General features: G+C 36.5%; 1 protein-coding gene across 1 annotated transcript; it reads left to right on the top strand.

Annotated features, from left to right (window-relative positions):
* Positions 1-14370: 14370 nt before the first annotated feature.
* Positions 14371-15473, top strand: LOC131152669 (HMG-Y-related protein A). Its single transcript, XM_058104460.1, has 2 exons — positions 14371-14566; positions 14711-15473. The coding sequence occupies exons 1-2, from the start codon at positions 14504-14506 to the stop codon at positions 15212-15214; spliced, it is 567 nt and encodes a 188-aa protein (XP_057960443.1). The 5' UTR covers positions 14371-14503; the 3' UTR covers positions 15215-15473.
* Positions 15474-26937: the final 11464 nt, after the last annotated feature.

The raw sequence follows: 26937 nt of genomic DNA on the forward strand, positions 1-26937 counted from the left end.
AGACCTTGAAGTAAAATTAAACTATTAACGATTTAAACGAAAACAAAACACGAGAAAAACAAAACAAAACAAAACACAAACTTTAATAAAAACCTAAACTAATCAAGCTTCAATAAAGAAACATGATTTTTGGGAAAAACTTCGAAACAATAACATCTTTTTATTCTTTTATTTATTTATTTTGGAATCAACCCAAACTTCAATTGAGTAAAGAAATAACTTCAATAAAAAAATAAATACTAAAAACTAACTTATATCAATATGAGCATCTAATTAAATAACAAATAAAAAAATAGAGTAAGAGGAAGAAAGATGGAGAGAACAAAACTAATTAACTAAGTTATCCAATAAAATTCTGTAGGTAAAAAAATAACAATTAACATACTTAAAAGAAAGAAATAAGAAGAGAGAGTTAGAGAGAAAGAGAGAGAGCAGAGGAGATAGAAGGCCATGGCAGGCCGTGGGCTGTGCAGCAGCTGGATACCCTTCGACGGGGGCTGAGTTGCAGGAGTTGGCCGTGGAGAGGCTGCTGGAACAGGGGCTGCCGTGTTGCCGGAGTTGCTGTTGCAGCAGAGAGTTGCTGCCGGAACATGGGCCGCTGTGTTGCCGGAGTTGGTCGTGGAGAGGCTGCTAGAACCGGGGCTGCTGTGTTGCTGGAGTAGCTGTTGGGACTGTTGTTGCTGGTCTGCCTCGGGTTGCAGCAGCTGGTGTGCTCGGGTGGACTAGCAGGGGACAGCAGGGAGGTTGTGTTGTGGCTCTCGGGTTTGGCTAGAGCAGAGGGAGTTTCAGCAGGAAAACAGAGGAGGAAAAAGATGGGAAAGGAGAAGAAGAAAGAGGAAAAAGAAGAAGAGAAATAATGGAAGATAGAAAAGCTAAAAGAAATACCAAAAGAAAAGACAGGAAACAGCAAGGAAAAGTAAGGAGAAGAGAAGAAGAAGAAGAAGAAGAAAAAGAACAGAGGAGCGGAGGCAGCATGAGAGGAGGCTGCACTGGGGGAGTTTAAAAAGAAAATAAAAAGAAGCCCTACCCAGATTAGCCAACCCGACCCGGCTATGCATGGCCGGGTCACAACAACTATCCATTCAAGTATGTATTTTTTAATTTTTTTCATTTTATTTGTTCTCTGTTCGTTGCAAATTCTGCTCTTCTGGAGCCTGTATCTCACAAAACTCAAAACACAAAAGTTGTAAATAATCATTTCCTATTTCTCTAGAAATTTGAATCGTCTCGATCGGAGTTCGGACGGAAAAGTTATGCACAAAATACGAACAGGTGTCGGTTTTGATTCCCGGGAATTTTCCTGCGACAAAAAAAATACCAAAACTTCATAAATAGCGCAATAAATTTCTAGAATGATGATTTTGGAACTTTATTAAAATATTGGATAATTTTTGATATTTAATTAAAAATATAAACGGTAAAGCCCGGGTTAAGCGTCCAATTACGCAGTTTTGACGCGCGTAATCACACCCCCTAACTAACGTTTTGCTAGTCTCTAGCAAATGACGTGAATGAATTTCAGGACGGTGCCTACAACTACAAACTCCAATAATCATGAAATCAATGCACATGCGACAATATTATACCACTTCACATACAAACATAACTGAATTTCACACAAGCTCGTTCATATTCAATGCACATGACTCCAAAGCACGTCACTCATGCAAATTTCATCATTTATATGTCATTTAAGAGTAGTATACTCACATGAAGTTAATCAGTGGCACATTCAAAGTTAATGCAATCATATAAGTTCGAGTATAAACAGGTAAACTCTCGAGGTGTGTGTGATATGTGTGACTCAGTACACCTAGGACGCCAGTGGACACCTACAAAACGGTCGCTTTGACTCGGCCTAACTGGTATACCCTCAAAAACACTCAAAGGAATGGGTTCACTCGTCATATGTGAGGAGGAGTGTCACGATCAAACATCCCACATATTAAAAGGAACAACGCTAAATATATGGAGTGGACTAGTCTGGAAAGGATCTAACCTATCTATGAGGTGTCGGGTCCTTCACCCTAGCATCTTCTCACCTACTCGTCATATCCAACTGAGACCACCCTAGATCAACTTACTCACAAACTTGTCGTGAATACATCTGAGGCATTAACCAGTTGAAGAATCTTCATACGTGGAAAATATGTGTCATGTCCTTGTGATATGTATTTGGACCGGCATTGACTTTTCATTTCATGCGCATGTATATTGCTTGTTCTTTTTTTCTGCTCATTCTTTATTTTCTGACTTTTCTTGATCAATGAGGACAATATTAACACTTCTTTTCTAATCTTCATACCATCAATGGGAATTGAGCTCGAATAGGGTTCCATGAATTAAGTCTATCTCTAGGGGTGGCTCAGCCTTCACATCTTGAGTAGGTTACAAGACCTAGGTTTCTATCTCCCCACTAGGTGTCACCTCTAGGCTAGCAAATCAAAAACAGAGACTAGTGTACAAAGGAATCATCCAGAAAAAGAGAATTGAGTTCTATGAACTCTGATTTAATATTAACGCTCAAAAGGACGATAAATAGCTCAAGGATATCTCACAAGGTGTCATAGTCACCACGAGTGTTCTCTCAATGCTCACAGGAAACCTTAAGTGCAATGAATCACGTGAATGTGTTTATTCAGCCTCGTGAGATGCATGTAGATACAGGAAATTATATAGTCAAATTAACACGAATGTACTACCAATCGATTCTTCATGGAGTCATAAGATCATATAAAGAGAAAACTACGCATGATTGACTCAAGTGTGTCATTCTTAAGTTATACGCAAGTATGTGAAGGGTATGAGTCAGTGTTAAGCATGGCATAATGCAATGTAATTCCTCAGTGCTCCTCCTTTCTTTCTCTCTCTTTTTGATTTTTTGATTTTTTTTGTTTTAAATATAAAACCCGGTACGTGTACGTGCACAGTGTCACATGCGAATGCTCATCCCCCCCAACTAAAGTGGAACATTGTCCTCAATGTGAAAGCATAGGGAAAATAGAAAATACTGTGCATGAGAAAAGTAAGGCGTACCTGAGTGGCGAAATAATAGAAGACAAAGATCGAACTACGAGAAAATAAACCTGAAAACTAACTAAAAATAAAATAAGATAAAATAAAAGGACAAGAACGAAAAGAAAAACATCACAATTGTCTGGCGGAGGCTCTGGAGGAATTTCGTCTGGTGGCCGCAGGTCTATAAATTGCATCGGCGGGTCTCCAAATTTAAGCCGCCACAGTGGATCAGTCTTCATACCTGCACGAAAATCAACCTCAGATAAATTAATGCGTATCAAAATACCAAACAATTTGTGTGTAGATCGACCCTCTTGTTTTGACAAGAAAGGGTCTTTATTCAACATCGTTTCCAGGAAATGTGCTTCTTTACGAATTAACGGTTGAGAGAAAGTGATCGGAATAATTACCTGCAGTTCTTCAGAAGCATTAACAATAAAAGTTTTACCTGGTTCCTTAAAAATTAGGCTCTCACCAGTCCGGTCACCCTCTTTATCGAGTGTACATATCATCATACCACTGCAAAAGTCTGCCTCCACATTAGGCTCCTTAACATCTGATTCAGGCAGGAGTGACGGTTTCATGATTTCTGAGCTTGGAGTATTAGGTACCACAGGTTGGTACTTCGTATGAGTATCGGTTTCCTCATCAACTAAATGCTCCGCTTGTGGCCTCGTTTCCTCTGATTTTTCTTTGACCTCTTCTGGTTCAACCATGACTTCTAGTGCTGGGACAACTGGTTGTTCGATGATGAGCATCTCAGGTTGGGGAAATTCTTTCTCGCTTCTCGAAGTAGTGGTGGCCTCTGCTATCTCAAGAGAAACATTGTGTATTTGTTGGTGTGGCTGCTGGTACTCTTGAGGACTAGGCTAAGGTTCTGCGAGCAATTCTTCATTTTCTAAGATGTCCAACTGCGTGCTTATCGCATTAATGGTGTCTCGTAATTCATTATTATGATCAACTTGAGTTTGCATGAACTGCTGGAGCATCTTCGCCATCTGTGTTATGCTATCCTCCAAAAATTCTGACGGTATACAGCTCTGAGGGATCTGTTGTGGTTGGTAATGAGGCGGAGGAATATCTGGGTATTTTGGTGGTTCATAGGCATCACCATCACTAATTATGCTGATACGGTGTGCAGTCATGGGTGCCTGAGTGCATCGTGTGTTGCACTGTGGGACATTGTCAGCTAAGCAATCAAAGAATGATAATACCTGATCTGGATCCTCGCTGACGAGCTCTCCATTAGACATAGTCTGGACAAAACACTTGCAATCACGGGTAAGAGCACTATAAAAATAATCAGCTAAGCTCCATGAGTCAAACCCATGATGTGGACAAGTGCGTAGTAGATCCTTGAATCGCTCCCAGCAAACCCCAAATGTCTCGTCATCCTGCTGCACAAAATTAAGAATTTGTTCTTGCAAAAATTGAGTTTTTTGTAAGGGACAAAATGCATGCAGAAATTCACGCTCCATATCAGTCCAATTAGTGATAGAGTGAGGTCTCAAGGAATGAAACCAGAATAGTGCCCTATCCTGCAAAGTAGCAAAAAATAAATTCAGTCGAATAGATTCATCAGTTTTAGCATGAGAGAAAAACGTGTTGCAGGTTAATTCAAACTCTGCTAAGTGCTAATATGGGCACTCAGATTCCGTCCCATAGAACTCAGGTAGCAGTGACGTCCTTCCGCGCTGCATCATGAAATTAAGCTCATCATAAGGCAAAACAGTGGAAGAGGATGCAGTGGCATATTCAAGCTGCAAAAAATCCATTATCGTGCGCGGTGCAGGTGCAGCCATTGTTCAAAACTCAAAAAAAAAAATTCTTTTTGTTTTCTGTTTTTTTTCTTTTTTTTTTATAAAACTAATAAAAACGACGAGAAAAACGCAAATTTGAGACTAAGACCAACATTCCCTGGCAACGGCACCAAAAACTTGACTCACTCGAAAAATGAGCAGCTCGGAAGCTATCCCAAGTATAGGAGTTCTGTCGTGTAATATTAAGCCCAAGGGCTAGATCGTCTCCTCAGGGAATGCGTTTAATCTCAAATTTTACGTTCTCCCAATCGAAAATAAAAATGCACTGAACTTAGTTCAGATTCGGGGTTTTTCAGAATTTTGGAGGAGTTAAACAAAAACTTAAATTAAAATCCTAAAACTAGCATGCTTCAATTTAAAGAGTACGTAGGAATGGAAACTTAATCAAACACAAACATACACTAAAAATCGGGACTTTAACGCGAACCAAGACCTTGAAGTAAAATTAAACTATTAACGATTTAAACGAAAACAAAACACGAGAAAAACAAAACAAAACAAAACACAAACTTTAATAAAAACCTAAACTAATCAAGCTTCAATAAAGAAACGTGATTTTTGGGAAAAACTTCGAAACAATAACATCTTTTTATTCTTTTATTTATTTATTTTGGAATCAACCCAAACTTCAATTGAGTAAAGAAATAACTTCAATAAAAAAATAAATACTAAAAACTAACTTATATCAATATGAGCATCTAATTAAATAACAAATAAAAAAATAGAGTAAGAGGAAGAAAGATGGAGAGAACAAAACTAATTAACTAAGTTATCCAATAAAATTCTGTAGGTAAAAAAATAACAATTAACATACTTAAAAGAAAGAAATAAGAAGAGAGAGTTAGAGAGAAAGAGAGAGAGCAGAGGAGATAGAAGGCCATGGCAGGCCGTGGGCTGTGCAGCAGCTGGATACCCTTCGACGGGGGCTGAGTTGCAGGAGTTGGCCGTGGAGAGGCTGCTGGAACAGGGGCTGCCGTGTTGCCGGAGTTGCTGTTGCAGCAGAGAGTTGCTGCCGGAACATGGGCCGCTGTGTTGCCGGAGTTGGTCGTGGAGAGGCTGCTGGAACCGGGGCTGCTGTGTTGCTGGAGTAGCTGTTGGGACTGTTGTTGCTGGTCTGCCTCGGGTTGCAGCAGCTGGTGTGCTCGGGTGGACTAGCAGGGGACAGCAGGGAGGTTGTGTTGTGGCTCTCGGGTTTGGCTAGAGCAGAGGGAGTTTCAGCAGGAAAACAGAGGAGGAAAAAGATGGGAAAGGAGAAGAAGAAAGAGGAAAAAGAAGAAGAGAAATAATGGAAGATAGAAAAGCTAAAAGAAATACCAAAAGAAAAGACAGGAAACAGCAAGGAAAAGTAAGGAGAAGAGAAGAAGAAGAAGAAGAAGAAAAAGAACAGAGGAGCGGAGGCAGCATGAGAGGAGGCTGCACTGGGGGAGTTTAAAAAGAAAATAAAAAGAAGCCCTACCCAGATTAGCCAACCCGACCCGGCTATGCATGGCCGGGTCACAACAACTATCCATTCAAGTATGTATTTTTTAATTTTTTTCATTTTATTTGTTCTCTGTTCGTTGCAAATTCTGCTCTTCTGGAGCCTGTATCTCACAAAACTCAAAACACAAAAGTTGTAGATAATCCTTTCCTCTTTCTCTAGAAATTTGAATCGTCTCGATCGGAGCTTGAACGGAAATGTTATGCATAAAATACGAATAGGTGTTGGTTTTGATTCCCGGGAATTTTCCTGCGACAAAAAAAATACCAAAACTTCATAAATAGCGCAATAAATTTCAAGAATGATGATTTTGACACTTTATTAAAATATTGGATAATTTTGGACATTTAATTAAAAATATAAACGGTAAAGCCCGGGTTAAGCGTCCAATTACGCAGTTTTGACGCGTAATCAATGATGATGTAGGATTGATGATGTATGATGATGGTTCTGTTTGTTTTAGATGCTCTAATGTAGAATGATGGTTCTCTTTTGTTAAAACATATTGTTGAATTTGCATCACTTTTGATGTCTTGTTGCAAATTGCCTTACACCTGTTATTTACTTTACTTTTGTACTCACGAATGGATAGATGTTGAACATGATTATAACTAAATGCATTACTGATACTTCTACTAAAATGCTTGTGATTGAATTATGAAATATTGAATTGCTTGTGTTGAATGGAAATACTGGACTATTTGTGTTGAATGGTAATACTGAACTTCTTGCGTTGAATATTAAATTGATTCGGATTAAAAAAATTTGGAAAAATATTCCATTTACAGATGACATGTTGCCAAAATTTCCATTTGTTTTCCAAACATAAAAAGGGTCCTAAAAGTACATTCATTAAGGGGGAGAAAATGTTAAATTCTTAAAATATGTTGCATATTTTGAGGGGGAGTATTTTTATGAAACATTTTTTTTAAAAAAAGAATACTAATGGTTTGCCATCATAAAAAAAGGGGAGAATGTTAGCCCTAGTGGCTACGAGTTCTCATTCCAGCTTGTTTTGATGACAATGGCCTATTAATAGTTCTAAAAGTATACTAACATTGTTCCTCAAGTTCAGTTCAGATATACAGGAAAACTCCAAGACAAGCATAAGGGTCAAACATGTATCGAACAGGCAAATGACCATCAACAAAGTCTAACATGTGGTACATCCGGAACTCAACCACTCAAGCAAAGCATTTATGATTTCTACATATATGTGTTAGGTTGTGCGTATGAGATTAATATTGTAACTCTTGTGCATATGGTATGTTTCAAGAGTATCTTACAAGATACGAGCAAAACATACATGCATATAGTTCATAATAGGTTAGAACATGATATAGAGTTCATACATGCATGTCGAGTCACTTAAACTGCATAAGATGTCAAAATAGCTTTCAAATGTATTTTATCAAATCAAGATATGTTAAAATTGTTAAAAATTAATTATGGACAAGATGGAACCTTTACTTGAACGAAGATCAATTTTTGAACGTATTCAAATTTATATAAGTAAGGGGTTTGTTGACGAATACAGGGGATTTGTCGACGAACGCAAGAAGGGATTTTGTCGACGTACAGAGGGGAATCATCGATGAATACAAGGGATTCGGCGACGAAGACATAGTGGTGGTTCATCGACGTACATAGGGGACTCGTCGATGAAAAGAAACTGAGACCCTATTGAATTCAGAATAGAAGGTTTGTCGACAAACACAGGGTCTCGTCGACGAAGGCATGCATAAGACTCATCGACAAAGGCGTGAACTCGTCGACAAAGGTCGGGCTGCTGACAGCATTTAATGCATATTAACGGCTAGTTTTCAAATTGTCTTATGTCCATTAATGCTCAACGGCTCTCCAATTCATTGCTTGTCCCTTTGCCCTTTAAAATAAGTCTTGCCAGTTGAGTACTTGGTGGTTAAGCACATTGAATGAGCATTCATTTCTAGGGTTTTCATTCTTGCTCATACTCTCTTATTCTCTTGCTCTTTACTTTTGTTTCAAATACCATTCACAAAGAGAGTAGTGTGAGGTTTTGATTTGTAATATTAGCTCAAAAAGGAACAATTGAATTTGCATCTCATTGTTTTAAATTCATTGTGTTGAAGGGTTCTTTGTGAGCCTCTGTAAGGTGACTCTTGGTGAGCACCTTGTTGTATCTCTTGGTGAGCGGCTGGATTGTAAAGGCTTCTTCGTCAATGAAGGAGGGTTTCTTAGTGGATTTGGGGAATCCTTGAGTTAGTCTCAAGGCATGGACGTAGGCTTGGTGTCGAACCACATTAATATCGCCGTGTTGAGCTTTCCTTCTCCTTCCTCTTTCATTTTGTTTGCTTTTTATTATTTATCTTTAATATAAATTGTGATATAATACTCTTGCATCTTGCCAAGTTATTTTTGTGATTGTAGAAAAATTGTATATCCGCGAAAGACGTCTATTCACCCCCTTTAGATGCACACCCGAGCCAACATAATATATTACAGAGTAGTACTCACTTGTGTGTGGCATGAGTATAAATTTTATTGTAAATAATGATATATCGGAATATTTTATAAATTCAAAGAACAAGCATGATTTGATGACAGTTTTTAGAAAAACTATAAACTATACATAAATTATATTTTCGGTATATTATGATATTTAGCCGGTGCAGATGTCGTGATTATTCAGCTGGCCAGATGTTGTGATTATTTAGCCACCCCAGATGTTGTGAACAGATTTATATATATAGTAGTTTATTCAGAAATTATGATATGACATATTTTATGCAGAAATATGAAATGAGATATGTTTCAGTTATATATTATATGAAATGTACTATATGATATCAGAACCTCTGATGGACCATAACAGATTACAGAGCATGGTACCGTGGCTAGCTAGGTAGATTAGACAATGTAACCCTTGTTGCGGAGAGTAGGATGGGAGGACCAAGTTGGTGTTAGCTGATAGTGCAACCACACTATTCAGAAAGTGTTGGGTCGGAAGCCGATTAGCCTCGAAGTGTTGTGGAGAGTAGGATACCCACTGTGTGCCAACCCGAGAAGTGTTGTGGAGAGTAAGATGGGCGGTCCAAGTTGGGTGGGCAATCATGCGTAGTTATGTCATGTTTGACTTAGCCTGGTAGGCTAGCTAGAGCACACAACCCGAATCATGTGAGGTTAATTCATGATATACAGTTATCCATCCAGGGTATATTTCAGTAATATACAGATATAGCATATGATTTATATGTATACAGAAATTTAGTATGATACAATATGTTATGTTGATTTACGATATATTCATATTTATACAGAATAGTTTTACCTGACTTGTCAAATGCAATTAAACTCTTTACAAATTTTCTTTACTTATCAAATGCAGTTTATCATGTACGGTATATGTATATAACACACTAATACTCATGTTGCCACACACTGATATTAGTCTTTCTCCCTTATTGAGAGGTGTCTCACCTCAGCAATACAAACATTTCAGGAAACCTAGATAGACGAGCGGACTGAGCTCTGAGATAGAGGAGGCTGATTGTGCTACCCTGACTAAAGGGTAAGTAATTGGGTTAAGATCAAGATGGATTTTTTGGGTATGACCCTAGGATGTTTATGGTCCTTTTTGGGATGTATATGTATTTTGGTTACAGTAAAACTCTGGTATTGTATATAAGGTTGAATAAATCATGGGTTCTGCTATATAGTTGTCATGTATGTATGGACAAGTATATCTTCGATTTCCTTTGGGGTCTAGGTTGATTTAGTTTATGTTTTCTAGTATCAGAGTTATTATTATTATTATTATTATTATTATTATTATTATTATTATTATTATTATTATTATTATTATTATTATTATTATTATTATGTGGAAAAAAATATAACAAAATTTTCGGGGTGTTACAAGAAATGTGCACATAGGCTGGGAATCCAAACATTCTCAAACTAGAGTAGTCTACCGTGTTACCTACCCATACCTCCTCTACAACTTTCCTATCTAGTAATGTCCTTGGTGATCAGTTAACCAAGAAACACATCATACTCACTGCCTCGACCCAGAAGTTCTTTGTAAGCCCTACATTCAACCTAAAAAACTGAACCCTTTCAGCTAGATTATTTTCATCCTTTCCATTACACCAATCTATTGTGGTGTCTTCCGTACCATGAAATGTCTCTTTATGACATGCTGGTTGCACAATTCCATGAACCTCGAGTCAGTGTACACAATTCCATTATCTGACTTAAGGCATTTAATCTTTCTCTCGGTCTGATTTTCCACCTCAGCTTTCCACAATTTAAACCTAGCAAATGTCTCTGACTTGTGTCGCATGAAGTACACCCAAACCTTTTGTGAGTAATCATCAATAAAAATCATGAAGTACATATGTCCACCCTATGATGCTACCCTCATCGGCCCCTAAACATCTGAATAAATATAGTTTAGAATACCCTCAGTCTTATGTGTGGCTGTCTTGAACTACACCCTGTTCTATTTCCTAAGAACACAATACCTGCATAAATTCAGCCTACATGTTTTGACACCCTTTAAAATATTTCTCTTTTGAAACTCTATCATTTCATGCTCACCCATATGCCATAAAACAGTATTATCTAACTCAAAATCTGCAGCTGCAACTCCACCTACAACTGTGGTACCCAGTAGTGCATAGATATTTCTCGCTAATTTTTGTCCCTTCATCACCGTTAAAATGCCTTTACACACATTCCTTACTCCACTTTCGAACTTGTAGCTAAACCCGTTACAATCTAAAGTGCCCAATGAAATTAAAGTCTTCCGTAGATCTGGTATGTGCCTAACATTACATAATGTTCTCACAACACCATCAAACATTTTAATTATGATATTTCCTATTCCAACAATTTTGCATGAAGCATCATTTCCATCAGAACAAAACCAAAATTTACTGACTTGTAAGTGTTAAACCAATCTTTATTTAGTGTCATGTGATAAGAGCACACCGAATCTAGGATCCAAGAATCCATGAGGAAATCTAAACCCGACGAAACAGAAAAATATCACTGTCATCGCTCTCTAGGTCTCCTTCTTCCACTACATTCGCCGATTTTGAAAAACCCCTTTGATTTTCTACACTCCCCTTCTTTCTCTTTGGACACTTCGATTTTATGTGCCCATTTTTTCTTGCAATTAAAACACCGTATGTCTTTCTTCTTCCTGGACTGCGACCGAGACTTATTATTACTCGATCCGCTCTAGAACTTGCTTCTCCCACGTTCCTGGTTAGCCTTCACCATAAGCCTTTCACCTTGTAAAATCTTATTGTTGGCTTTCTTTCTTTGATGAAAGCCTAACAGTGCGCTTATGACCTTATCCAAATTCATGGTTTCTTTTCTCCACGTCAAAGTTGTAACTAGATTTTCATACGTATGAGACACAAGTAGGGAATTTAGTAGCATCAATGTCTTGTATTCCTCCTCAAACTTCATATCAACCCGCATCAAATCACTTATAATCTGATTGAATACATTGATGTGATGGTTCAAATCCGAACCCTTTTCCATCTTAAGCCAGTACAATTTCTGCTTAAGATACAACTTGTTCATTAAAGACTTAGACATATAACGATTTTCTAGTTTCTGCCAAATTGCCACTAGAGACTCCTCACCCATGATGTGATACAACACGTCATTAGATAGACAAAGTCTGATAGTCGCCACAACCTTCGCTTACAACTCCTTCTAACTTGTTTCATTCATGCCTTTCAGTTGACTTCCGTATAATGCCTTCACCATACCCTACTACACTAATAGACCCTTAACTGTCCTCTGCCATAGTTTGAAATTTCCTGATCCATCGAACTTGATAACATCGAACTTTACAGAAGAAATCATAAAAGCCATTGTAACCAATTGCTCTGATACCAATTTCTTATTCAATGTGCAATGGAAAACCAAATCACACAATGCAACAACCAATGATGAACAATACAGAAACACAATCACATAGATTATATGAAAGGAATAAAATAATAACACAGGATTTACGTGGTTCGACAATGCTTATGTCCACGGGAGCAAACAACTGTAATTTTCACTATCTTGTGTAATGTTACAACATACAACATTGTATATATATCAACTTTCTTCAACCCCCCAGAGGTTTTTCTCCCTAAATCCCAATTTATTCAACTTTCCAATTCAAAATTCAAAAAACAGCGTTGAGTAATCGAGCCAAGCCGTCAACGGTTTAATCTGGAGACCAGACCGTTGATATAACTCTGCAAAGCCGTTGACTGTTTCTTTTGAACCTAAACAAAATCGTCGATGATTTCAGACAAATCATCGCCATTTTCTTCCTACAAACCAACTCCTCTATTTTTCTACCATGTTTTCTTAGTACATGTGTTCCACTCAATGTACGAGTCATATATTACAACAACTTAAGTTATGATTATCAAACTGTTATTACATTAGCTTGTTTATTAATATAAAATGAGCTCTAGCCAAGTCTTACCGGAGTTGAGCTCATTTCATACAAATTTTTAATGATTTGAGCTACAATATCACATTTTAAAGTTGATTCAAGCTTAAACTAGTCAAAAAATAAACTTGAGTAAGCTCATTGGTAGACTTTGTGCTTACCCTCTTTACTATAATTGTGCAATACAAAAAGCCTAACATGGCTAAGATACAAGTATCAAAATTTTGCACGCAAACATATGCAAGAAAATAAGGTTGACATGGATGGTAAGATGCCTAGGCTTATAGATAAGGGATATCAAATTTCACTCTCTTGGAAAACGAGGCATTCTTTTATTCTTAACTTAGGTTCAAAACATCTTACTTGCCTTTTTGTGGTTTTTGATCCATTGACTTGAGTTTCCTTTGTGACAAAAACTACCTTCAAATGTTTTTCTTTCCATATAAAATCTTGTTAAATCATGAAATTGGCTAGATTGATTTTGTAATCGCCATGAAAGGAATAAGAGACATTATTACAATACGTTTAAGTAATAAATAAGGTACTGTCTAAGAGAGGGAGTTAAAGTACAAAGATAGCTTGACATTTTGTGTGGGACCACCAACAAGCAACGCAGAGGGCGAGATAATAAAAAATTTTAAAATATCCTAATGCTGTTTAAATTGAGGTAAATTGATGCTTGTGATGTGACATATTTTGACTAATGAATCATTGACCCACACGATACGATGGACATATGTAAGAATTTCTAAAATTTCTAATTATAATATCATTTTCGCAACACAAATTGCATATAAAATGGCAATAAAAAAAATAGAAATAGTAGTTATCTAACTTTTAAATTGAATAATGAGTCGTCAGCGAGTAAATGATAGACCACTTAAAATTCATAACTAAATGACATGTTTATTATTTTTCCAATTATTAAACAACATATTATTAATTGGGTTTTAATATTTTTTGCTTTTAGATTTTGTAGCAAAATATTAAAGGTATAAAAGAAAAACATTGAGATAGTGTTTAGAAATATAAATTTTGAATTTAAATTTAAATAAATTTATATAAATTTTATACCACATCTTACTCAAACTTAATATAATTCTGGCTCAAAATCTAAAAAATTAGAAGAAATATATGGGACCCATAAAATCATGGTATCTATTTTTCATTTAACTGAAAAACGCAGTGGCGATTAAAGGGTCGTACGGTCAACGGGCATTGAATTTTGGGCAGAGATGTGGTGGCCTACACCTCGGAGGTTACACCTGACAGCTCAGGACAACAGTCAGCAAGTGCGCAACCAATAATTCATTTTTCTCCTCTGACTTTCTCGCCCAACAACCAGTAGTCTTCAAACGCGTGACAAGCTTCGCTAGGCTCGCGCGCATCGAATCACCATCTCCATCTTCCAAAAACTATGCAAGGAAATTTAACTTGAATCCAGGGGCAGCTTCGTAATCAAAGCCAAACATTTATAAAAGCTAAATTTAGTCTCTGCCCACGTCATCGATCCGCGTGATTCCCAGGAAGAATAACATCCACCCTCCGATCCTCACCTTCTTACACTGTCCCCAGCCGTTAGATCTCCCCAATCACTCATCCCTTCACTTTTCCCTCGATCAGATCCAGAGAAAAAACCTCTCTTTTAAATCCTCACCCGAACCTCTCCCCACCGAACCAACAGTCCCACTCCTCCCCTCATCTCTCCTCTTGTCTGTGACTTACTCTCTCATGGCTACTGAAGAGTCTAATAATCCAGCTCCCCCAGCTCCCTCTCTTCCCCAGTACCCAGAGGTGAGCTGCTTTTCCTTCTACTTAATTTTTTCTTTTTCTTTTTCTTTTCTTTTCTCTTGTCGGCATTTTCCTTCAAAATCGAGCTCGATCGCAGCTGGATGTGTCCATTTATTGTGTTTTATTTGATGGGTTTTGCGTTTTCAGATGATTATTGCGGCGATCGAGGCTCTAAACGACGAGAACGGCTCCAACAAGTCGGCTATTTCCAAGTACATAGAGTCGACGTACAGGGACCTCCCGGCGGCGCACCCCACGCTCCTCGCGCACCACCTCAACAAGATGAAGCAGAACGGCGAGCTAGCCATGGTCAAGAACAACTTCATGAAGCCCGACCCTAATGCGCCGCCGAAGAGGGGCCGTGGCCGTCCGCCGAAGCCGAAGGTGCCGCTTCCGCCGGGCACAGTGCTGCCGCCGCCAAGGCCCCGCGGCCGGCCGCCGAAGCCGAGAGATCCCTTCGCCCCCCTGTCTCCGGTGAAGAAAAAATCGCCGTCCGGGAGTGGAAAGCCGCGCGGGCGTCCTCCGAAGAAGCCCAAGGTCGCAGATTCGGCAGGGCCGCCTGGGGCGGCGGGGATTCCGACCCCCGTGGCCTCGAGGCCGAGGGGCCGACCGCCGAAGGTGAAGCCGCCGGTGGCCGCCGTGGGGTGTTGAGTTGGGTTGTGGTGGTGTGGGAGTAGGATTAGGTGGATTAGGTGGTGGGTTAGCTCTAATTGTTGTTTTTTTTTTTTTTAATTCTCTCCTCTCTATCTTTATTTATCTTTTTTAATATTTTTTTGGGGGATATCTTTTGTGTTTTTTATGTGGTGAGTGAATGTTGTATGGGTAATTTAATTTAGGAGAGGGTTTGGTGTGTGTGTTGTAATTGCATGTAAATTGATGCAGCGGCATTTGGGGCCATTTGCCTTTTTTACCCCTCTCTCTCTCTCTCTCTCTTTCCGTCTCCATGAAAAGAAATTAAAGAGACTCCTTATCCTTGTTTTGTGTGCCGAGCATTTCACTAAAGTAGACATGTTTAACAAGTGCTTTATTAAAATAGCGTTTGTCTTTTAGTGAGTTTTTAATGTAATTAAAACCTAGAGCTTCTGTGTCAAATTTTGAAATTTAAATTTCAAGGGGGAACGGTTCAAAAAATTGTAGGTAGCGTTTCGGAGTTGTAGATAATTTTATAATATTGTATTGTGTGAAATTTCACATGAAAGTCAAAATTGAAGGCTTCAAAGTTTCAAATGGAGGATAGATTTAAAATAGGGAAAATCTTAATATTTAGTCTAGTCTTTCGGCAAACAATTGAATAATTAATAATATAAATAAATGTATTTTTATAATTTATTTTTTCAAATGAAAATAGTAATGATATGGTACTAAATTTTTTAGTTTATTGACTTATTTGCATATATGAGAAAGAAGTCAATTTAGTTCGGCTAAATTCGTAGCAAATTTAAGGTCATAATTTGACCTACTTTGGTAGTCAATGATGCCAATCAAAGTCTAATTGGGCCATATAAGTAATTGAGGAAATGACATCCCAAATAAAGGGTAGGTCAATTAAATTGAGCAATCAAAGTTTGATAGTGGTTGGGTTGTATGACTCATTTCAATTTTGCACATGGCATGCATTCGTAACCAATACATAAAATAAAATTGTGTCTCTAGCAACAAAATTGAACATATAAATGTCAATATATTAAACAAGCTTTGTAATAAATGCCTATTTTCAAACCATGGAAGTCTGTACATTTAGATTCCATATCATCAATTGTTGTTGATTGTAGGAAATTTGAATATAAGCTATGGTGAATCCTCGAAAGGAGGGGATAATGCCCTCATAACACAGGTAGGTTTTAGAAATTAAGTTACAAACTTGCAAGCCATGCGAATCATCTTGCATAAGAGAGATACCTTACAAGGTGAAAATGATCAACCAAATTCAATCCAAAAATTTAGTTCATCGAGAAATGAGTAGTCATAAATTTATAGTGATCCAAGGGTGCTCGAGCATGGATCACACCACAACTATATTAGTGATGCTAGCGTGGCCAAGGACATCTCCAAAAGGAAGTGAAGATGATAATGAGATGGATATGGAAGCCCGACAAACCTATACAAACTTCGTTCCTAAGCTGGTTATTGAGCTTAATAAGTTGCTTTGATTACGTATCCACGTTATTCATGACTCACTTCACAAGTAACAAAAGAAAAAAAAAAATAAAAATAAAGAATTGATTATTTGATGGTTCTGAAGTTGGGGGAGCATGATTTGCTTCTTGATTATGAGCGTAGATTTAACATAGAATCGTTGAAGATCCATAACCTTGTCGAAAACGAGAATGTTTTGACATTCATGGTAGGTATATAGGTCGCCAAGTTAAGTTTTCTCCTCTTAAAATGACCTTCTAAAACTTTAATGACCTACTAGTCAAGGTTGACATATATATAGGCTTGATAGGAGTAGAAGACCAAAATGGGTATTACTTTCATGTTTTTGGCATGGGTTTAGCCATTATTTTCATATTTTAAATACAAAATTATCTATTTTGATTTTATTTTTGTAAAAATTTTCATATGAGAAAATAGTTATTTTATATTAGAAGGGTGCTATTGTCTTAAGGTATTAGGTAATTGGTGTTATTGCTTATTTTTACTAGGCATTTTCATTACACTTAAGTTTCTTGAGTGTTGGCAAGCGCAATGGTTGTGAGCAATTATTTTTGTTTGTATTATCTTTTTATTATTCCAAATTTTTTATTTCTAACTCAACTTGTGACACTCAGTGTCCTAAATTTTTTCATATACGTAGCTAGTCTGAGGTAAAGGAGGAGAGTTATATTAGGTAACTAATAATCAATATAAAACTTGTTAGATCTCTATGATATGAAACCTTACTAATTATGCTTTGGGGCAGCCCCTACAAGCTACTTGTTGTACTTATGCCACTTGGGCGTAGCAAAAAAATGGGCCAAGATGGTCTGGGCCGTTAGCCCGAAAGAACACACTATGTCGGTGCTTTGGTACGATGTTAAATATGCAAGAGTTCTCACATCATGCTAGACATAAGCGGATAAAGAAGTTTGTTTAAGAGACTAGGGTTAGATTAGCAATATGGAATATAATGATACTTGCAAGTAAAAGCATGGAGATAATTGACACAGTGATTATAAAAAAAAATTTATGTAATATGTTGTGTAAAATGAAATGTTGTAGCTACCCGGAAAAAATATATATATAATTATTATTAATCAATCAATTAATTAAACATTATTAAATTAATTAATTAAATAAACAAATAAAATGAATAGTATGAAAAAAGAAAACTAATTGGAATAAAGATATATATAAATATATATAAAGCTTCTTGAAAAAGCTTTTCAATCCAAATTGAATTTGGATCCCCCCCACCTCTCATCTCTCTCTACTTCTCTCTCCACACTCTCTCTCACTTCACGCCTTTCCACTCTCTCTCTCTCTCTCCCCTCATTTTTTCAACAAATACTCGGTCGATCGGAAAATGAAAAATACCGTTGGATTCCATTATTCACCATTGTCAATTTAACCGGCGTGATTTTTTCGTAGGAGCATTGTAGGCACCACTCCTGGGGTAAGGTAAACCTATTCTCTCCTTAATTTCTTTCAAATCTTTAGCCTAATTAATGATTAGACGCCATTTCTAGGGCCTAGTGTCAATCCTCGTCAATTTAACCTAAACGGATTTTTGAACTGAACTTCTCAGACACCACTCTGAGACTAAGGTGAGGAGTATAAATTATGTGAGTTGTTTTAAAAATTTAACCGATTAAATTGTAGTATTTAATTATATCAAAATTTTGGGAGTGTTTTGGGAATAAGTTAAATTGTAGGTAATGGATTATATTGAATTTTTGGAGATATTCCTAGAATTAAATTAAACTACAGGAATTTGATTAAATAGAATTTTTGGGGAACATTTTGGAATTAAGTTAAATTGCAAGGATTGAATTAAATTAGAATTTTGGGAGTATTTTGGAATTTGATTAAACTACGGGGATTTGATAATATTGGTATTGTTTTTTAATATGTTAAAGATTAAATTTAAATATGAGAAGTTGATCATACCCCCGTTTTTAGAATTTAACTGATTAATGGGAGTGTGTGAGCCTAAGGATATTAAAATAATTATTATTTTAGGACTTAACTGATTATACTGAAATATGTGGTTATAGGGTTTGTGCTCTGAATGCCGTAGGCGTTGGTTTAGGAATCTTACAAGCACAGTCTCCATGAATAAGGTAAGGGAAATAGATTAAGCCAATTGTTTTATAAATTCTATCGGTTAAAATGAAAATTATATATGTATGTATATGATTATCGTGCAAGTTTTGAAAGCCAACCATTTAAACTAAGGTTTTTGAGCCTAATGTTGAGTTAATAGCTATTATTTTCGAAATGAACCGATTAAAATAAAGAAAAAGGTCACATGATTTAAGTAATGGATTCTCTAGATAATTTGACTGGTTGAAATGATTGGTCGGAATTTTTTTACATTTTCTAAAAATTGGTCAAAGTGAGTAGGGTTAATTATCTCCGTTTTGCTTATTAACGCTTATTTTGAGCATATTATAAATTGTAGAGATAATTTAAACTATATTTTCAGTAAAACAGATAATGAACATGGATTGACTTATTATTTCAGTAGTTATATAAATATGTGTATTATTCAAATTGTGTGGCATGAGGAAAAATAAAAATACTGTACTGAGTTATGAAATATGTATAACATGTGGAAATACTAAAATGTGTTGGAATTATACTATATTTGGAATTGTTTATTCAGAGCAGAATATTAATGTTAAATTGCAATATATGATTTGAGAACTCCGGTGGACCGTAGTATGCATGGTACTATTGCGAGAGTTATGGAGAGCTTAGTGCAACCACACGTCTTAAAGAGAGTGTTGGTATTGAATATTCGATTGAGCTGTGAAGGGTAGTGTTCCCCTTGAAGTCTAGACCAGCATGAGAAAGCCAATCGGACTAGCAAACTGAAGAGTTGGGAATTGATTTAACTATGGCGAGCCGACCAAGGTTAAGTCCAGCCTACAGGCCACACAACCCGTCATGGGGGGAAGCATGTCGGTTTTTATCCATCTGGCAGTGAGTTCTAAATTCATATCTAGCGAAAAGTGGGCGAGGGTGGGCTAGGTCGTCGCCCCGAAGCGACGCGCCGTGTCGGCGCCCGGGTACGGTGTCAAATATACGAGGGTTCCTGCATCATTCTGGACGTGGGCAGGTAAAGACGTTAGTTCAGGAAACTAGGATTAGATTAGCAACTTGGAATATAGGGACACTTACAGGTAAGAGCATGGAAATTGTGGATACAATGATTAGAAGAAGAATTAATATAATTTGCCTTCAAGAAACTAAGTGGGTGGGGGAGAAAGCTAGAGAAATCGATAAATCAGGATTTAAAATTTGGTACACTGGAAAAGAAAAACATAAGAATGGAGTAGGCATTATTATAGACAAAAACTTAAAAGATAGCGTTGTAGATGTAACTAGAGTAAGAGATAGAATTATAAAAATCAAAATGGTATTAGGACAAGAGATAATAAATATCATTAGTGCTTATGCTCCTCAAGTTGGCTTAGCAGAAAATCTTAAGAGAGAAATTTGGGAAGATATGGATAGTATTGTACAAGGCATACCAGGGACTGAGAAAATATTATATAGGAGGAGATTTGAAAGGACACGTTGGAAGAGATAATAAAAATTATGAAAGGATACATAGAGGATATGGATATGGAGACAAAAATGAGTCTGGGGAGATGATCTTAGACTTTGCTATGTCATTTGATTTTAGTATAATGAATACTTGGTTTAAGAAGAGAGAAGAACACTTAATAACCTTTAAAAGTGGACAAAATAGAAGTCAAATAGATTTTTTTTAACTAGGAGGGTAGATCGTTTATCATGCAAGGATTGTAAAGTTATTCCAGGTGAAAGTCTAACCACACAACATAGAATCTTAGTGTTAGATATGTGCATTAAAAAATGGAATAAAAAGGATAAAATAAACCAGTTTAGGAGAACTAGATGGTGGAACCTAAAAGGAGAAAATATAATAAAATTTAAAGATAAAATGATCAAAGATGGGGATTGGACCTTAGAGGATGGGATAGATTCAAATACTCTTTGGAATAGATTAGCTAGCTCTATTAAAAAGATAGCAAAAGAGATTTTAGGCGAATCAAGGGGAAGATTCTCAAATAGCAAAGAAAGTTGGTGGTGGGATAAAGATGTACAAAAAATCATAAAGACAAAAAGAATTTGGTATAAAACGTGGCAAAAATGTAGAAACAGAGATAACTTTGAAAAATATAAGGAGGCAAGAAAAGATGCAAAAAGGGCCGTTAGTGAAGCTAAACATAGATCATTTAATAGTTTGTATGATAGATTAGGTACAAAAGAAGGGGAAAGAGATATATTTAAAATTGCTAAAGCTAGAGAAAGGAAGAACAAGGACTTAGGAAATGTAAAATGTATAAAAAGTGAGGATGATATTGTCTTGGTTAAGGACGAAGATATTAAAGAAAGATGGGGAAGTTACTTTAGTAAGTTGTTTAATGAAAACCAAATAGAAGACTTAAATTTAGAATTGTCAAATGAGGAAAAAACTAAAATTATAAGATTTATCCGCAAAATTAGAGTTAACGAAGTTAAGTTTGCACTAAAAAAGATGAAAAATGGGAAAGCTATGGGACCAGATAACATCCCAATTGAAGTTTGGAAATGCTTGGGTGATAACGGAATTATATGGTTAACTAATTTATTTAATACAATTGTAAAAACTAAGAAAATGCCAGATGAATGGAGAAAAAGCACTTTAATACCTATATACAAAAATAAAGGAGATATTCAAAATTGTAATAACTATCGTGGAATTAAACTTATGAGTCGTACGATGAAACTATGGGAAAGAGTAGTTGAACAAAGATTAAGGTTAGAAATGAAGATTTCAGAAAATCAATTTGGTTTTATGCCTGGGAGATCTACCACAGAAGCTATTTATCTTTTAAGAAGATTAATGGAAAAGTATAGGGAAAAGAAGAGGGACTTGCATATGATATTTATTGACCTTGAGAAAGCATATGATAGGATACCTAGGGAAGTTCTATGGTGGGTTTTAGAAAAAAAGGGTGTATGTTGTAGGTATACCGATGTCATTAAGGATATGTATGATGGAGTAATGACTAGTGTAAAGACTATAGATGGAGAAACTAGAGAATTTCCAATTACCATAGGTGTACATCAAGGATCCGCTTTGAGTCCTTATCTTTTTGCTTTAGTGATGGACCAATTGACTAAGAGTATTCAAAAGGAGGTTCCATGGTGTATGTTGTTTGCAGATGATATTGTATTAATTGACGAAACTAGGGATGGAGTAGAGACTGAGTTAGAATAATGGGGAGAAGCTTTGGAATCTAGAGGCTTTAAGATAAGTAGAAATAAAACAGAATATATGAAATGTAATTTTAGTAATGATAGGAGGAATATTGGAGACAAAGTTAAACTTGATGATGAAGAAATAAATAACACTTGTAGATTTCGATACCTTGGATCTATTATGCAAGCTGAAGGAGAAATTGAAGATGATGTAATGCATAGAGTTAAAGCAGGTTGGGTAAAATGGAGAAGTGCTTCAAGTGTTCTATGTGATCGTAGAATACCCTTAAAATTGAAAGGGAAATTTTATAGAATAGCTATAAGACCAGCCATGCTATATGGATCAGAATGTTGGGCGACGAAGAAACATAATATCCAAAAAGTAAAAGTTGCCGAGATGAGGATGCTTAGATGGATGAGTGGTATAACATTGAAAGATAAATTAAGGAATGAACATATTCGTGGTAAGTTAGGTGTAGCTTCTATAGAAGATAAGATAAGGGAGGGACGACTCAGATGGTATGGACACTTGCAACGTAGGCCTTATAGTGCACCTGTGAGGAAGAGTGACTTAGTTACTGTGGGGGGCAGTAGAAGGGGTAGGGGTAGACCTAAAATAACTTGGGAGGAGATAGTGAGTAAGGATTTAATATCTTTGAATCTATCAAAAGAAATGGTCCATGATCGCATAAATTGGCGGAAAAGGATTCATATAGCCGACCCCACTTAGTGGGACTAAGGCTTGGTTTTGTTGTTGTTGTTGTTATAATAGAACAGTGCATGTAAATTACAGAACAGTGTATGTGAATACAGAATATATGAAGACAAAGATGTGAAATGTGATAACAATGTATGTTAATACAGAATACATGAAGACAAAGGATGTGAAATGTGATAACAGTGTATGTGAATACAGAATATATGAAGACTGAGGATATGAGATGTGAAAACAGAGTATGTGATAAGAGAACAGAGTAGAGTATATGAAAACAGAGCATATGAAGAGCCGGGTAATATATGAAAGATAGAGATTATAAAGAGTTGACTTTTACAGAGATAACAACATACAGAGTAAAGTAACAACGTACTAAATGTATTAAATATAGTAGTGTTATATGTATTTGGGGTGAAGTAAAATCTTTGCCCGAGTGCTTGCTTGGAAGGGTGCTATTGTCTTAAAGTATTAGGCAATTGGTGTTATTGCTTATTTTTACTAGGCATTTTCATTACACTTAAGTTTCTTGAGTGTTGGCAAGTGCAATGGTTGAGCTATTATTTTTGTTTGTATTATCTTTTTATTATTCCAAATTTTTTATTTCTAACTCAACTTGTGACACTCGGTGTCCTAAATTTTTTCATATACGTAGTCTGAGGTTAAGGAGGAGAGTTGTATTAGACACCTAACAATCAATGTAAAACTTGTTAGATCTCTATGATATGAACCCTTACTAATTATGCTTTGGGGCAGCCCCAATGAGCTACTTGTTATACTTATGCCACTTGGGCGTAGCAAAAAAATGGGCCAAGATGGTCTAGGTTGTCAGCTCGAAAGAACACACTTTGTCGGTGCTTTGGTACGATGTTAAATATGTAAGAGTTCTCACATCATTCTAGACATAAGCAGATAAAGAAGTTTGTTTAAGAGACTAGGGTTAGATTAGCAATATGGTATATAAGGATACTTGCAAGTAAAAGCATGGAGATAATTGACACAATGATTATAAAAAAAAAACTTATGTAATATGTTGTGTAAAATGAAATGTTGTAGTTACTCGGAAAAAATATATATATAATTATTATTAATCAATCAATTAATTAAATATTCTTAAATTAATTAATTAAATAAACAAATAAAAGGAATAGTATGAAAAAAGAAAACTAATTGGAATAAAGATATATATAAATATATATAAAGCTTCTTGAAGAAGCTTTTCAATCCAAATTGAATTTGGATCCCGCACCTCTCATCTCTCTCTTTACTTCTCTCTCCACACTCTTTCTCACCTCACGCCTTTCCTCTCTCTCTCTCTCTCTCTCTCTCTCTCTCTCTCTCCTCATTTTTTCGGCAAATACTTGGTTGATCGGAAAACAAAAAATACCGTTGGGTTTCATTCTCCACCATCGTCAATTTAACCGGAGTGAATTTTTCGTAAGAGCATTATAGGCACCACTCCTGGGCTAAGGTAAACCTAATCTCTCCTCAATTTCTCTCAAATCTTCAACCTAATTGATGATTAGACGTCATTTCTAGGGCCTAGCGTTGATCCTCGTCAATTTAACCAGAGCGGATTTTTGAATTGGACTTCCTAGACACCACTCTGAGGCTAAGGTGAGGAGTACAAATTATGTGGGTTGTTTTAAAAATTTAACCAATTAAATTGTAGTATTTAATTATATTAGATTTTTGGGAGTGTTTTGGGAATAAGTTAAATTGTAGGTAATGAATTATATTGGATTTTTGGAGATATTCCTGTGATTAAATTAAACTACAGGAATTTGATTAAATAGAATTTTTGGGGAACATTTTGGAATTAAGTTAAATTGCAGGGATTATATTAAATTAGAATTCTGGGAATATTTTCGAATTTGATTAAACTGCGGGGATTTGATCATATTGGTATTGTTTTTTAATATGTTAGAGATTAAATTTAAATATGAGAAGTAGATCATACCCCTGTTTTTAGAATTTAACTGGTTAATGGGAGTGTGTGAGCCTAAGGATATTAAAATAATTATTATTCTAGGACTTAACTGATTATACTGAAATATGTGGTTATAGGGTTTGTGCTCTGAACGCCGTAGGCGTCGATTTAGGAATCTTACAAGCACAGTCTCCGTGAATAAGGTAAGAGAAATAGATTAAGCCAGTTGTTTTGTAAATTTTACCGGTTAAAATGAAAATTATATGTGTATGTATATGCTTATCATGAAAGTTTTGAAAGGCAACCGTTTAAACTGAGGTTTTTGAGCTTAGGGTTGAGTTAATAGCTATTATTTTCGAAAATGAACCGATTAAAATAAAGAAAAAGGCCACATGATTTAAGTAATGGATTCTCTGGATAATTTGACTGGTTGAAATGATTGGTTGGAATTTTTTTACATTTTCTAAAAATTGGTCAAAGTGAGTAGGGTTAATTTTTTCCGTTTTGCTTATTAATGCTTATTTTGAGCATATGATAAATTGTGGAGATAATTTAACCTATATTTTCAGTAAAACAGATAATGAACATGGATTGACTTATTATTTCAGTAGTTATATAAATATGTGTATAATTCAAATTGTGTGGCATGAGGATAAATGAAAATACTGTGCTGAGTTATAAAATATGTATAACATGTGGAAATACTAAAATGTGTTGGAATTATACTGTATTTGGAATTGTTTATTCAGAGCAGAATATTAATGTTAAATTACAATATATGGTTTGAGAACTCCGGTGGACCATAGTGTGCATGGTACCATTGCGAGAGTTATGGAGAGCTTAGTGCAACCACACGTCTTAGAGAGAGTATTGGTATTGAATAGTCGATTGAGCTGTGAAGGGTAGTGTTCCCCCTGGAGTCTAGACCAGCATGGGAAAGCCAATCGAACTAGCAGACTGAAGAGTTGGGAATTGATTTAACTCTGGCGGGCCGACCAAGGTTAAGTCCAGCCTACAGGCCACACAACCGGTCATGGGGGGAAGCATGTCAGTTTTTAGCCATATGGTAGTGAGTTCTAAATTCACATATGTAGATTTAACTAGAGTATAATAGAACAGTGCATGTAAATTACAGAATAGTGTATGTGAATACAAAATATATGAAGACAAAGGATATGAAATGTGATAACAGTGTATGTGAATACAGAATATATGAAGACTGAGGATATGAGATGTGAAAACAGAGTATGTGATAAGAGAACAGAGTAGAGTATATGAAAACAGAGCATATGAAGAGCTCGGTAATATATGAAAGATAGAGATTATGAAGAGTTGAGTTTTACAGAGATAACAACATACAAAGTAAAGTAACAATGTACTAAATGTATTAAATATAGCAGTGTTATATGTATTTGGGTGAAGTAAAATCTTCGCCCGAGGGCTTGCTGAGAAAGGCGAGTGCCCTGATAATTACAGTCTGGTACGAGAGCAGAGGAAAGTTACATGTATGGGTGTGTAATATTCCCTATTCTCGGAGACTTCTCTTATAAACATAACCCCGAGGGCTTACTGAGTAAGGTGAATGCCCTGGTAGTTGTAATGGTATTAGAGTAGAGAGAAGGTACATGTATGGGCTGTTAGGGTGTGGCTCGTATTGGTGTTGGCAGCCGCACCACCCAGCCGCAATTGTTGACGCTGGATACGGACAACCACCAAACTCTACCTACCATGTTGAATTGCAGCTACTCTATTTGACTATCCCCCTCCCATATGTGTGTATATATATATATGTGTGTGTGTGTGTGTGTGTGTGTGTGTGTAATTATGTGTGGAAAGTGTGTGGGCTTAGGGCCGTGTTGTGTGCGTGTAGAGAGCTGTGTGGTGAGTTGCGTGGCTGTATGTGCATGTGCAACAGAGAGCTATGTGTGAGAGTAGAGAGTCGTGTGTGTTGTAAGAGGCATGGATGTGTTGTATGAGGTAGGGAATCCTTGTAGAGAGAGAGAGAGAGAGAGAGAGAGAGAGAGAAAGAGAGAAAGAGAGTGGAGTTGAGGGCAGTAGCCTCCTCCTTCTCCTTATAATTCTCCCAGTTATAGTGGATTGCGTGTGCTCCCATGGATGTAGGTCACTGTGGACCGAATGATGTAAATCTGGTCTCGTATTTTTGGCTGCATAATTTTTCTTGTGCGATTTTTGCTCGTAGATTCACTTCCTAACAAATGGTATCAGAGTGAGGTTGGAGCAAAATCACCGGATCAGAGCAAAATTCCTAGATTTGAGCCTCTGTCAAGTAGCTCTAAACTCGGTTTTGAGACCACC

This window comes from Malania oleifera, chromosome 4, assembly GCF_029873635.1.
Source record: "Malania oleifera isolate guangnan ecotype guangnan chromosome 4, ASM2987363v1, whole genome shotgun sequence".
NCBI classification, from domain to species: domain Eukaryota; kingdom Viridiplantae; phylum Streptophyta; class Magnoliopsida; order Santalales; family Ximeniaceae; genus Malania; species Malania oleifera.